Genomic DNA, 14,622 nt, shown 5'->3' on the forward strand with positions numbered 1-14,622 from the left:
CTCTCTCTCTCTCTCTCTCTCTCTCTCTCTCTCTCTCTCTCTCTCTCTCTCTCTCTCTCTCTCTCTCTCTCTCTCTCTCTCTCTCTCTCTCTCTCTGTCTCGCTTTTCTCTCTCTGATGCTTCTGTGTAGATGAAGCTCTCCACCCCAATCCAATCATTGATGGTTCGGAACAACACACACGCACACACGCACGCACGCACGCGTACACACACACACACACACACACACACACACACGCGCGCGCGCGCACGCACGCACGCACGCGCGCGCGCACACACACACACACACACACACACACACACACACACACACACACACACACACACACACACACACGCGACGATCAACAAAATATTCTGTGATACATTAAATCCCCGAGTAATAATTTTATGACATCCAATCTCAATTTCTGTCTCAAGCTCACTGTTAAAGTATGGTATGGTATTGTAGCCTATGCTATGTGGTAACACAGCGCTTAAATAGTTTATTTGATCACATTGTCACTTTACTATTACTATTATTATAATTATTACAATTATTACAATATAAGTATTATTAATATTACTATCAGTATAACTTCTATTGATCTGAGCTGCTATAAAGCCTTAATTCCCCCTTGGGGAATGAATAAAGCAGGCTATCTAGCGAAAGTTTTTTTTTCAATGTTCAATTCTCCAATTCTCAGTATCTCAGCGTTGTAGGCGCTTGTGTTTGTTTGCGCGTGCGCGTTGCGGCAGCCGTAACCCGCGCCCCCCTCCCTCCGTCACCAGTCGGTGTGTTTCGGGTTGATCCGACTTCTTTTGGCTGGAGAGTTGTGTATTGTATAGGATATCGTGATTCGGAAGGGGGTACATATCCCCGAATCGCGGGTGGATACAGACCCGAGTCTCAGCGGTTTACCGAATACTGCAGCCCCGCTTTTTAAATTATACATTTTTATCGTCTTATTAATTTATTTAAATCCCCGTAGTTTATGGTTTGCGTTGGTTGTAACACTCCGGGAGGGCAGAAATGGCGGCCAACATGTACCGGGTCGGAGGTATGTCAATGTGGATTATTTTTTTATGAAGTGAAAACACGTCAACTCTTTGGTTCTGGTGGGGGTGGGAAAAATCATCAGCGCTTCTTTTTTTTATTCACGGTGGATTTCTGTCCGGGCTCATGTGTGTCCGGTGGTTTTATCTACCTGTGTGGAAAAGTGTGGCCAATGTCTAAATATTTGGGAAACAAAATGGGTCGGGCCTCACGTCGTCCGGGGCCGTGCGAGCTAGCTGCCAGCCTGCTAGCCCTGCCTGCTAGCCCAGGAGTAAACATGATCACATTGTGGGCTATTGTACCACCACTGTTCGCCGTGCTTACACGGGGAACACTAGGAACATCATATGCGATGGATATACATTTGGTTACAGATGTGGGGTCGTCTAAGGAGCCGTCCGACGTACTGTCTTTTGTATTTGTAGTCTCTATCTGGCATCCATCCATTTTTCATGAGTCCCTGTTTAGCTGACGTTTTTAATCAACGTTTACCATCGTTATCATGACGACAGTCGGGATCATTCCTACAGTCGTTATCGTGACTACCGCCAGACTACGGAGATGATCGCTGCAGATGCAGCAATCATCTGCAGCGATCATTGTTTGCTAATGAAAGATGCCCTGCACTCCGATGGGCTACTAACTCCATTATTAAGCTATATGGTTAGCAGTCGGGTTGATTTGACGTTTAATTGTCTTCCTTCAATCCCGCTGGATACATTTAACTTATCCTTGCAGTTCTGTGATGCTTAAAGTCGACAACGAAGCTAATGTAAACAAGCAGCCTTTGAGTGTATAAATGCATTCGAGGAGAGGCGCCCATTGACTTCTTCGATATTGTGTCTATCGGAATGCACCTCACGTGATGCTGCTACTGTTCACAATGGAGGTGTGTTCTTCATCTCATCACACCGCCGTGCTTAGGTGGAGTTGGACCGGGCTTACTAACTTTGGCCGATTAGAGACATTTAGACAGCGCCTGGAGTGCTGGGAATGGGCTCTCCTCTTCTTTTATGTATCATCAGATGCTGTATCGTTATCTGCAGTGAACTATCCCAGCTAAACCGACTAATATCGATAAAGGAGGTTAGGTCCCAGGTTCAGGTTAGGTCCCATAAGGTGAGAAACTAAGAAAAGTATGCCTGCTTGCTTATCAAAGTCACAGCATGTTGGGTCTGGGTCCTTGCAGCCTTGCAAGCTCAAGGACTTTACCAAAATAGTTTTTGAAGCCAGATGTGAAACTGGGATCAAAAACTGGATCTTTCAACACGTTCTGCAGAAAATTCTCAGACAGAAAGCTGGTGAAGTTTGAAAACTGGGTGAATGGCTTCAGGGTGTTAAGAAGTCCCATATAAGTTCTCTGTTGTGTTTGCCCCCCCCCCCCTCCCTCCTTAAGTCAATACTTTCTAACAGTGAACATTTATTTTTCATGATTGGTTGTCCTTCCTTCTGGTAGGAAGCCTGCTTTATCAAAAACTGTGAACAACTATTGATGTTTTGTTGTTGTGTCTGTTGCAGATTACGTGTTCTTTGAGAACTCGTCCAGTAACCCTTACCTGATCCGTCGGATAGAGGAACTCAACAAGGTACTGAGGGGAGAGAGAGAGATTATGGGTTTTGCGTCTTTTGCCTGAGGGACAAATATGCCTGACTTACTGGTGGTAGACATTTTGCCGTGTGTGTGTGTGTGTGTGTGTGTGTGTGTGTGTGTGTGTGTGTGTGTGTGTGTGTGTGTGTGTGTGTGTGTGTGTGTGTGTGTGTGTGTGTGTGTGTGTGTGTGTGTGTGACATAATGCATATCTGGCTCTTCCCTCAACTGTCTTTGTCTTTTTTGTCTCTGCGCCTACTGGGTGTGGTGGGAGGAACACCTTCTCCTTATGCCTACGCATGCTAGTGTTACCGCGGTTACCAGTATAAAATGTCGATGGCTTTGCCATCAGTGAGACTTTATTCACGCCGTCGTCTCCACTTTTCTATTAAGTGAACCCTTATCCTACTGATGGTCAATGGGACCATTCAATAATAAAAGTGTAGGCCACAACATCCACAAAATGTGCCATAGTCCTTGAATTATCATTTAATAAAGTGCCCAGTTGTCGTGGAGGTCGAAGAGGCGAAGGAGACGTTCTTGATACTTTTTATTGGCGCTGATCAGCACCCAAAGTCCAACCCTGTTCCCCACATAAGTTTAAAGGGAGTTAGACGTGCAGAGGTGTGAGTGAATGGTATAGTCTGTGTTTAGAGCCATTAACTGTATCGGGTCTGTGTCTTGTTCCAGTTGCACAATTGCATGGATGTGTGTAATGCATTGAAGGGTGATTAATATATACATTTTATTTTAACATTTGATCCAAATATTTACCGTTATATGAATGAGTTGAAACAAATGCCTGACATTTTTCTCAATTTGAAGGACAGAGGGTTTAATATCTGTCCTCCACAAATCAGGGCGCTTGGCCACCCTGAAAAGGCAGAGAAACCAAAACAACAGCTTAACACAGGCTTCTTCCAATCAATAAATAGGCCAGATTACAGTTAATCAGCTTTATCACAAAGGCCAAATAGTGCACAAACCTGCATAGCCTCTGAAACCTGAATTCTCTGTGAATGCCCATCTAGGTTAAACAGGGAAGGGCGCAAGCTCAGGTCAACTACTGTGTAACCTGTAACAACAGAGTTCTCAGAAGAACACCCACCTGTGTGAACTACAACACAACATACAGCACATAGTCATTAATGAGATGCATTATCCACACAATATCTGACCAGATTTAGCGTCTATTAAAGACATATTTCCAGCTCCCTTTTGAATTTGCAAACAAAAATGACATGTTTTTAAGTGGTTTTATTTTGATGAACAGCAATATTCACACAACACAACCATGGTAGATTACATACGCACTACAACAAGTAATAGTTTGGGGAAGAAGGACCCCCCCCCCCCCTAAATGTCTTCTCCCAAACCCTGCGTCACTCGTCCGCATATTTTAATGTCAGACCAGTCGATAAGCCCGTCGGCTTCGTTATGCAGACCATCAATCAATCAATCTTGGGACGTTTGGCCCGTCGTCGCCGCACAGCTTGACGGGCTCATGGGAAATTAGCACTATTTGGCTCGCCTTGGTGTCCCCATCCCATTGCCAGTGTGTGTGTGTGTTTGTGTGTAACTGTTTGTGTGTTTGTCGTTGGGTTAACAGACGGCCAGCGGGAACGTGGAGGCCAAGGTGGTGTGCTTCTACCGGAGGAGAGACATCTCACACAGCCTCATACAGCTGGCAGACAAACATGCAAGTCAGTCCCGCTCCCTTCCTCTGTATGATCCCAGGGCTTGTCAGTCCGGTCGTCTGGGTAAACCGTCTGCTCAGCCTCTTGTGTATTTATAAAGGGATTCGCTCATGCATAGGACAAAGATGGTTTCAACTGCCCATGTGTTCATGAAACACCACTCCAAATACTAATTACACAAACAGGATTGTCCGGCTGCCCTTCCCCAGCAGAGGCTGAATGTCGTCTTTCTGCAGAGTCGTCCCTTTCGGGCGGGGGAGTGAAGTTGTCAGATAGTCCTGAGGCCATGGCAAGTGCTGCCTCTCGACGGAACAGTTGGACCATAGGAAATGGAGAGCAGGGGTGTGGGCTTAAAGCGAGCACTGAAGGCATCGATGTGCGACAGTGTTTTAAAAAATATAAAGCATCAGCGTATTGGATCTGAAAGTGTCTGCTGACTCTGCCGCATTTCCATGTCCCTTTCATTTTGTATTAAGACTTCCACTTCCTGCTTGATAATTAAATCGTCAGCCCAGGGCGTATTGGTTTATTGTGGCATCAGACGAAGGGCCTTGCTGCTTCACTGAAGTAATTGCTAGAAGTAAGCTTCGAGGTTTAGGGTGGAAAAGAGTTAAAAAAAAGTCCCCAAATTGCGAAGCAAATTGCAAATAAAAGCACATGCTGATGAGTGTTGTAAGATGACTTCATGTGGTATATAGAGATTTCAAAAGCAATGAACAGCTGTCGCCAGCAATCAATTCAGCATATTAAAATTGATCAAATTCCCATAAGTGTTTAGGTGTTAAAAGTGTTTTAAATTCGACATATTATACCACCAGGTGTGAGTGTGATTAGCCGTTACAAGCCGTTTTGAATATCGGCCTCTTCTGACTTCACAACTTGTAACGGCTAATCACACTCACACCTGGTGGCATAATATGGCACCTTTTAAACGTTCTCGTGACTCGTGGATAGAGATCTCGTGATCTCTATCCACTAGTAAGCTGGAATACAATAACCTTTGCAGGAACACTCAGACTCGAGGGGAAGGGTTGAGTAGTGTTGCTAAGGAGAGGTATAGGGACAGGGCTTGCACGGCTTGTCAGGTCTTTAATATCGGAAGAATTGGTATACAGGCGATCCAATCTTGATATATATGCAATTGGATTCAGAGACAAATATAGCCGCAAATAATGAAGCTCTCCTGAGACATTGCTTTTGAAAAGCTCTGATTATGAGAGGCTCGTAGGTCCTGTATGTCTTGTATTTTCAAATTCCCAAGAACACGCAATCAGACTCTGCAGCTCATTGATATGCATGCTTAGTAATTAGCTCATTATTTGAACACAAGATATTACCAGTCTAAGTTGAAGAAACTATAACAATACATATTGTTGACCTATGAAGAAAAATATGAACACATATAATTCAATATATACATTCATGATTCTTCGATAGTTAACTCGGCCACACGTGATGAAATAACTCTGATGATGGAAGCTACTTTGTTTAGTCAGTGGGGAAAAAGATGTCTTCCTCTGCGTGGTGGTTGCTGCTCTCGCTCTATCGTGTTGATCCTGTGTTCCCCCCCGGGCAGAGGACCTGGAGGAAGAGAAGGAGACCCCCATAGAGACGGATCTATCGGAGAAGCAGAAGCACCAGCTCCGACACAGAGAGCTCTTCCTCTCCCGGCAGTACGAGAGCCTACCCGCCACGCACATCAGGTACACGCACACGCACACAGTTCTGTCAGCCCTGGTAGGCAGTGCACATGACTGGTCACCCCTCCAGCCGCGTCCATGGATAACCCTGTTTTTTCTCTCTCTCTCTCTCTCTCTCCCCACACTTAGGGGTAAGTGCAGTGTTGCACTATTGAACGAGACGGAAGCCGTTCTCTCTTACTTAGACAAAGAGGTAAGTTGGAACAGAGAAAAATCTAAAAAAGAAATACAATTATTATCAATATTCTTTACAAATGCTCTTAGCTCAGTTTCTACTCTGCTCATTGCCTGCAGCTCTCAGCCTTTAAGATCGATATGCAGTCGAGTTTTGGAGCCGGCCAAGAAGCCTACTCGCTTTTCATAATTAAAAGTAATCTGGGCTTCTATTTAATACTGACGGAATCCTCATGGCAGCGAGCCGTTAACTCATCCCTGGCCGTGGGGATGCTCCTGTGCTTGGGGTCTTGAAACGTTGAGTGGATGACCAGTTTGTGTGTTTTTTAAAATGGTGTTTCTTCTCCAGGACACGTTCTTCTACTCGCTGGTGTACGACCCCACACAGAAAACCCTCCTGGCCGACAAGGGGGAGATCAGAGTAGGCCCACGGTTTCAGGCAGACGTGCCGGACATGTTACCAGAGGGTAAGGGCTAGAGGCGCGCACACACACTTTTAGTCCGTTATTTTATTATTTTTTGTACTGATGTCATTTATTCATTGGTTACTCACAATTGGGTCTAATAGCAGAATTGATTTACATTTTCGAACTAAATATAGTTTAAGTCAAAGCAGGTCCAAATGCATGACAAAACACTGGTATGACTTCCTACAGACACGCACGCACGCACGCACGCGCACACACCATCATACATTCAATTCACTATGTAGTGTGTGTTGGGCAGGCGAGGCAGACGACAGAGAGCAGTCAAAGCTGGAGGAGAAGCTGTGGGATCCAGAATGTCCGCTCTCCAGCAAACAAATCGACCAGTTCCTGGTCGTGGCACGGTACGACCTTTAACCCCCAACCTCTACACCCCCCAAAACATGAACGGTTTCCTTTTTAGGTCGCGCCTTTTCTGTTTGGAATTTGTACGTTAACCCCGTCTTTAGTTTTGTTTTCACGTTGGGTGCAACGGTTTCCTCCCTCAGCACAAAATCATGAACGTTAACACATTCCCGCCCGGCCCATAGCCGAGGAAAGGGCCCTACACCTGGAGGTGGTTCCCGGGCCCCGCCCTGTGAGGCAGGCAGCCCACTGCCACTAGCTCCTAGCATAGGACGGGTCAAATCCCAAGAGTGAATTTCACCATGAGGATTAATACGATTGACGTAAAATAAACACACACCCACACATACACACACCTGCAAACTTGTCGCTTTTCGGCGACAATCTCCGTTTTCTTGGTCAATTGGGTCATTCACGTGAATCGAGTAGAACCGGAGAGTTTCCTTTAAGATTATTATTATGCAGTTTTGCTGCCTTTCCATTATTTTACCGATGATTCCCCTCCCCCCCTGAGACCGTCACCTTTTTTCCCCTGAGGTGTTTGCGGGTCTGCATACACACAGACACACTGATTGAGCGAGATGCTAAGCCGCAAATCAAAACATGACCATCCTGTCGTAGTAATGTGAAGATTAGTCACGATTTCATTTGTATTAGGGGCGACGAGTCTTCGGCATTCCGAACTCAATTGCGGCAGGTTTCATCCGTACGGCCAATTTCCGAAGCTGCGGCGACCCACTCAGTCAAAGTCTGTGGCGGATGGCGCGGTTAAGTGCCATGTCAAGTTGCTAGCGTAGGAGCTGTCTTATACCTAGGCTAATGCACTAATGTTAAAGGTGACGTATTATACCTCCAGTTGTGAGGGTGATTAGCCGTGACAAGCCGTTTTGAAAATCGGTCTCTTCTGAAATCACAAGTGGGTGTGTCTTCGTCGATGTGTGCTGGAAAGATCAATCTTCCAGCCTACCCAGTGGACTGTAGCAAACGTAGCTCATTTATTTTATTATTCTGTGACCAATCCCGTACCCGTTTTATTTATTTAACACGTTCAATCTTTTGAGTAATATAAACAAAACTATAGCAGTATACTTTATGTGTCTCGCTGGCTGAACATGTTTTATTTTACTATCCAACAGGGATTGAGTACACTAAGCAATCAGTTTCATGTCGATACACTATACATGTCGTCGCATTGACACAACAGGTACAATTGTGAAACGTAAAATCAATAGACTCTTCTCCCAAAGGCGTCCTCGTAGGTGAAACACGCAACGCTTTCTATGGATCTTACTCTTATTTACCAGGGCACAGATTGTTGGCTAAACTAGTGGAGACTAGCATAGATGGAATCCCTGCCCTCTTTCATCAAACAGGCATGACCATAAGGACTATAATGAGCCACCCCTGTGTATATCCCACGAGGGCGCCCCTCTAAGAACTGGCACCATCCTTGACTTATTGAGCCTTAATGCCGCTAGAAGGCTCGACCCAAAACATCAGGTGCCTACTTGGATACTGGCTGTTTCCTGTGCCGTGTTGCCATCGAGGGCAATGAATCATATGGATGTTTGTGGGCACGTAATAAAACGTGTGTGTGTGTGTGTGTGTGTGTGTGTGTGTGTGTGTGTGTGTGTGTGTGTGTGTGTGTGTGTGTGTGTGTGTGTGTGTGTGTGTGTGTGTGTGTGTGTGTGTGTGTGTGTGTGTGTGTGTGTGTGTGTGTCCCCTCTTGCAGGGCAGTCGGGACCTTCGCACGAGCGCTGGACTGCAGCAGTTCGGTCCGACAGCCCAGCTTACACATGAGTGCCGCCGCAGCCTCCAGGGATATCACACTGGTAAGAGAGAGACACACACACACGCACGACAATTAACACCACAATTAACCACCAGACAATGGCAGCAAGATTGGACTATCGAGCAGTTTAAAAGACAGTATCATAAAAGTTAGGATTCGGACACTATAATTCCTCAGCCTAAAGCCCACCCGATCCTTCACACCTCTCCCTCCATCACAGTTCCATGCGATGGACACGCTCCATCGCCACGGCTATGACCTGTCGAGCGCCCTGAGCGTGCTGGTGCCAGCCGGCGGGCCCGTGCTCTGTCGGGACGAGATGGAGGAGTGGAGTGCCTCGGAGGCCAGCATGTTCGAGGAGGCGCTGGAGAAATACGGCAAAGACTTCAACGACATCCGACAAGACTTTGTACGTGCGTGTGTGCGTGTGTGTGTGCGCCATGCTTGTTTTATGGCAGGTGGTCATGAATACTGAAATTTTATGATGAAATGTGACTCAGTGTGCTCGCAGGCCCGTGTGTGTGTGTGTGTGTGTGTGTGTGTGTGTGTGTGTGTGTGTGTGTGTGTGTGTGTGTGTGTGTGTGTGTGTGTGTGTGTGTGTGTGTGTGTGTGTGTGTGTGTGTGTGTGTGTGCGACCTGTGTTGGGTTGGCAGGGCTGTGTTTCCATTAAAGCGGGGGGAACTGTTGGCTCTCTTCCTGCAGCCATGTCTCATGAATAATCATGAGCGCCCACACGGCAAAGAAGAACACGAGTTATTAATACTGTTCATTTGCTCCCTGTCTTATCCCAACACCCCCCCCCCCCTCATCGCCACCTCTTATACCTCTTTATCCTCCTCCTCCTCTTGCCTGTTCCTCCTTCGTCCTGCCCCCTCCGTGACTGACCCGCCTGTAGCTGCCATGGAAGTCCCTGACCAGCATTATAGAGTACTACTACATGTGGAAGACCACAGACAGATACGTTCAACAGGTAAGACCCCCTGCCCCCCCCCCCGATCCCGAAGGGAAATCTGGTCCTTGAGCGTCAGGCCGAGTTTATAATGGAGTGAACCAGATGTGTTAAGAATAACACGCTGTAGGACTCTACTGCACGCTTGTTTTTCTGATGAGCGGCTCAAGTAGGGACGTATTGACTGGTGGTCACTGGACGAGACGTGAGACAAAGGGTTGCTTTAAATCCATGTTTGTGTTAGATTTATGTACTCGCCACTCAAATCTAACTATTGATTAATATCTAGAGTGACTGTGAAAAGAAAAACGTCTGCAAAGGTTTTCAAATCAGTCCTCTAGACTGGCCAGTGTAGAAATACACACATTAAGATCACCTTCTGAAAGCCTCATCCAGTCATGTGAGTTGGTTTGCTTTGGTAGATATCTTGGTTGCAAAACATGAACAAGGCCTACCCCTGCCTCTTGCAGTTTTTGGGTTTATAGCCCGGAGTGTGGGCCATCTCTCTCCAGAACGTCCGCTATAACAGAGTAGGACTGCCGGATCCAAGCTTACATTTATACCTATTGGTCGTTTGCCAGTCCAGTCTGCGTGAGCCGAAATGGAATCTAAAGTGTTATGTTGGTCCACAGGGATCTGTGTGCTGTTGGTTCAGTTACCTTGTTCAAGCTGCTGTTGCCATGGTATTAATAGACTTGAGTTCTCTCAGTATGGCGTATTCATTCAAATGAAAGGCTTCATTAAATTCATGTTTAATTGTTTAAAAAACTGATTCTTTGTCGTACTATTATGGGATGTTTTTCCCTCTCCTTTCAACCTACTCTTTCTCTGCCTCCCTCAACAGAAAAGACTCAAGGCAGCGGAAGCCGAGAGCAAACTAAAGCAGGTTTATATTCCTACGTAGTAAGTAAACCCTTTTTCTTTTACATGTCATACATTATAAATGGTATATTTCTTCCCTTCAGTGTCGATTATTTTCCTCTGTGGCAATCACACTTGTGGCAGCGGGGCTAAAATTATTTCTGCATATTTAATGTGTCTCCGGTGCTGTTGAAGGCTGCCGGGTCATTAGTCTGTTGATTAAATCTCTCTCTCTCTCTCTCTCGCTCGCTCTCTCCCTCTTCCTCCTGGAACAGTAACAAGCCCAACCCCAACCAGATCTCAATGACCAATGGGAAGATGGCTACAGTCAACGGGGCGGGGCCAGTGGCCTATCACACAGCAGGAGGGGGCCGGGCCTGCGAGAGTTGCTACAGTAAGTGCGCTTGTGTGTTCTGCGCGTGTGCGTGTGTGGCGGCAGCAGCAGCATAAAGTGCATTCTTTGAATTAACTCTCAATTGAAAAGCGTTCATGGGATCATCAACCGCTGGGAGAACAGAGCTGAGTTCATGACTGTTCCGGGTCTCGGATCAGAGAGGAAGTTCACTTGTTTCTCGTTCAACCAATCGGCAATCAGTCAATATGCAATTTCCCCCGTGTCGTCCCTCTGCAATCAACTTATCTGCTTCTTTCTACACCTAACACATACACAAATACACACGCACGCACACACGCGCACACACAAATGTATGTCAATCTGACACAGGCGCACATGCACACACAAATGTGTGTGTGTGTGTGTGTGTGTGTGTGTGTGTGTGTGTCTATCTGACACACACACTTTGACACATTTCCAATTGACAAGTTATTGATCCCCGAGCGTGTGAGCCGCTCACATCGACTCCAAACACGCCAGCCGAACCAAGGACTCTTAGATTATTGGGTTGCGAGACTCCTACGCTACTGAATCAGCGGGGGGGGTTTCCTCCATCAATCAATTGCCCTCCCGTTGCGTGGAGAGACGATTGAGCTCAGCCGGATGTGCTCTCTCACTCCCCCCTCTCTCTCACTCCCCCCTCTCCCCCCCCCCCCCCCCCCCCCCCCCTCGTCAGGTATGCAGTCGGCCCAGTGGTACTCGTGGGGCCCCCCCAACATGCAGTGCCGCCTCTGCGTGTCGTGCTGGATGTACTGGAAGCGGTACGGCGGCCTGAAGATGCCCAGCAGAGCGGAGGCACCGGAGGAGCGCACCTCGCCGGCCCCGGTGAGCAACGTCAGCGCCCACCATGTGAGTCCCGCGCCCGGGCGCCCCGAGGCCGGCGAGGCCATGCCGCGGTGGTTCGAGGAGGCTCGCACACTCAAGCTGAACCGCGCCAGGGCCACGAGCTTGTGGCAGAAATTATCATGGAAATGATTTGCGGCCCATATTGCGATTGTGATTATTCATTGTGAATAGCAGTTTATGAATTCGCCAACCTGGCTGCAATGACGACTCTCTTCGTGCCATTTATTCAGCGGCAGGGGATGCCTCGGACCCATACGATTGTAGCACCCGTAAACGGCAATGGCTGTGATTCGTTAAAGTGCTTGTTACCGTGGTTGTTGAGGTGGCTGATTTGATTTGAATTGCATCAAGCGAACAAAATCAAATGCGTTCTGTCGTTTCTTTTTTCAACCTTTTTTGTTGCAACATTTCTCGCATTCCTTGATTCAATTGCGGTCTTTCACAATAAGCAAATTGCGGAGGCCAAAACACAATTTGTTGATTATGCAGTCAATTGTGCAGACCATTGTAGTTGCTGTTAGGCATTGATTAGTTGAATTGGTGTCAGGTGTGGAGGACCACCTGACACTGTATGACCCTGGTTCGGTGCTCGCCTTGTGGTTCCAATAGGGGTGTCCGGTTACTCTTAAAAGACCAACTGCCTTTTTCTTGGCATTTCACTCGATAACTGCCCCAGATTATTTTTATTTTTTATTTTTTTGGTCTTTCCAAATGTAATCTTGTTTTTTGTCGTTTCCCCCCCCTCCAAACTACCCGTCCCCTTGTTCTTGTGGACGCTACCCCCTTCCCCCACCCCCATCCCAGGAGCCTCGTTCGCGGGGCCATGCCCCCCGCCAGTCGAGCCACATGGTACCGGTGCGCAATAGCGGCAGTCCCAAGTCCAACATGAAGACCAAGCAGGCCTTTCTCCTCCAGGCCACTCGCCTCACCAAGCTGGCCCGGCACATGTGCCGTGATGTCATCAGGCTGCGCCGGGCGGCGCGGCGGCCCTTTGTGCCCATTAACTGTGGGGCCGTAAAGGCAGAGTGTAAGAGCTCTTTAAATTTCTCCTAACTTCTGCCGCATGGACACGCGCGCCCGCAGACACACACACACACACACACACACACACACACACAAATGCACACACAGTGCCCCTGCAGACTCACACATGCACACATTCACGGACACTTACACACTGTCACACATCGATGTGTACACAAACACACACACGCACACACGGGACACACAAGAATACACACGCACACACACACACACACACACACACACACACACACACACACACACACACACACACACACACACACACACACAGGACACACACACACGGATACACACACACACGCCCCCATGTGACATCACTGACATCACCCATGTCCCCCATCTTCTACACCCCATCAGCTCCAACCTGTGCCCCCTCCCCCCACTGCTCACGCCCCCCTCCCCCCTCCCCTTTCCGATTCCATCCCAGTGCGTCTTTCTGTTTTTATTATTATTGTTATATTATTTCTTTTTTTTTTTTGTATTCTCCCGCCACCCTGTTTCTAATAAAGACTGCCTGTCCTTATAACTATGAGTTCTGATCATCCTTTCATTGTTTTTTTTTACTTTCTGTTATGATTTTAATTAAGTGAACCCCCACCCCCCCAAAAAAACTGGTGATGGAACTTAACACATTTGAACAGTTTCAGGGTTAAAAGTATTTTCGGCATGCCCGGACACACATAAACACACCTGCAAACTCTCAGTCCTGCTGTCAATCGCTCTTCCTGCTATCAGAATAGGTCAAGGTAAAATCAGAGATGCTATTATATTCCATGGGCATGTATTTGCTCCACTAAGTTCGCTGTAGAAGAAATGTATTTTAATAACAGAAGCTCTATTTTGCATCCCCACCCCTTCAGAGTCTGTCTGTGTCGACTTGCGCTTCAAATCTATAAAGTCTGAGCCCAATTCTTCAATCGGTAAAATGTATGCCTACCAGGCTCACCAAGAAATGACTGCTCAACCACAAGGTCCGAATGCTTGGCTAGTTTGTAGTGGGAACTCGTTTGTGCTTACTTAAGTTAGTTCCGATGTCAGAAATGATCCCTGTGGTGAAATTGTTGCTTGGGATGAATTAAGACGTGGCAAAAATACGTGTACGTTTCTTTTTGATAAAACCAAAATCAGCCTCATAAAGGATTTAAAGCCAAACCACCCTGAGCAGATAACATTGTAATTGCTTAGAGTAAATCTAGCGTCTAGCTTCTTAGGCACCTTATGTCAGCCAGCGGCTGCTATGTCCACTGTAGGTGGGGTGGAATGCAGACACAGCAAACCAAAGAGAACTGCTTCCCTTCATCACCTGCCCTCATTGAACACAGTGGTGTTTACCACCCTCCGTCCTAGTTGTTTTCAGTCCTGACCTAATCTCCGGCTGCATTCACGTCACCACACACCCCTCCACCATCCCACCCTATCTGTCCCATTTAGGATACACCTGAGGATAGTCTTACAGTGAAGGCGTATGGAGATACTCTACTCCAGGGTTTCCCCCATTTTCTAAGTCTTCCTTCTTTTTGCTTTTGATCCTTCTCCTTTGCCAAACGGATGATGCAATAGTTCCATCTCATCTTCTACCTCTTTTGCAATCCTCCTTTCATTACTGTGCGTGGATGTGAGAGTTAGTCCTCCAAATAAAATCACTCCTGAAACCATCTTCTCTGAGTCCTTGTGCTTCATGTGTCTGTGTATCTGTCCATCAAATCCGACGC

General features: G+C 47.0%; 1 protein-coding gene across 2 annotated transcripts in view; it reads left to right on the forward strand.

Moving 5' to 3' along the window:
- Positions 1-733: 733 nt before the first annotated feature.
- Positions 734-14,622, forward strand: part of mta3 (metastasis associated 1 family, member 3) — a 21,860-nt gene continuing 7,971 nt past the window's right edge. The window contains exons 1-14 of one of the 2 annotated variants that reach the window (XM_030340255.1): positions 734-1,040; positions 2,555-2,622; positions 4,233-4,326; positions 5,897-6,023; positions 6,150-6,213; positions 6,544-6,661; positions 6,921-7,023; positions 8,757-8,856; positions 9,037-9,225; positions 9,712-9,786; positions 10,610-10,668; positions 10,902-11,020; positions 11,697-11,869; positions 12,671-12,893. In XM_030340255.1, coding sequence (XP_030196115.1) covers positions 1,013-1,040; positions 2,555-2,622; positions 4,233-4,326; positions 5,897-6,023; positions 6,150-6,213; positions 6,544-6,661; positions 6,921-7,023; positions 8,757-8,856; positions 9,037-9,225; positions 9,712-9,786; positions 10,610-10,668; positions 10,902-11,020; positions 11,697-11,869; positions 12,671-12,893 — 1,540 coding nt within the window. In that variant the 5' untranslated portion in view covers positions 734-1,012. Of the gene's footprint in view, positions 1,041-2,554; positions 2,623-4,232; positions 4,327-5,896; positions 6,024-6,149; positions 6,214-6,543; positions 6,662-6,920; positions 7,024-8,756; positions 8,857-9,036; positions 9,226-9,711; positions 9,787-10,609; positions 10,669-10,901; positions 11,021-11,696; positions 11,870-12,670; positions 12,985-14,622 lie in introns of those variants that run through there. The other variant, XM_030340253.1, reaches the window with a different exon arrangement.

This window comes from Gadus morhua, chromosome 18 (assembly GCF_902167405.1).
Source record: "Gadus morhua chromosome 18, gadMor3.0, whole genome shotgun sequence".
Lineage (NCBI taxonomy): Eukaryota > Metazoa > Chordata > Actinopteri > Gadiformes > Gadidae > Gadus > Gadus morhua.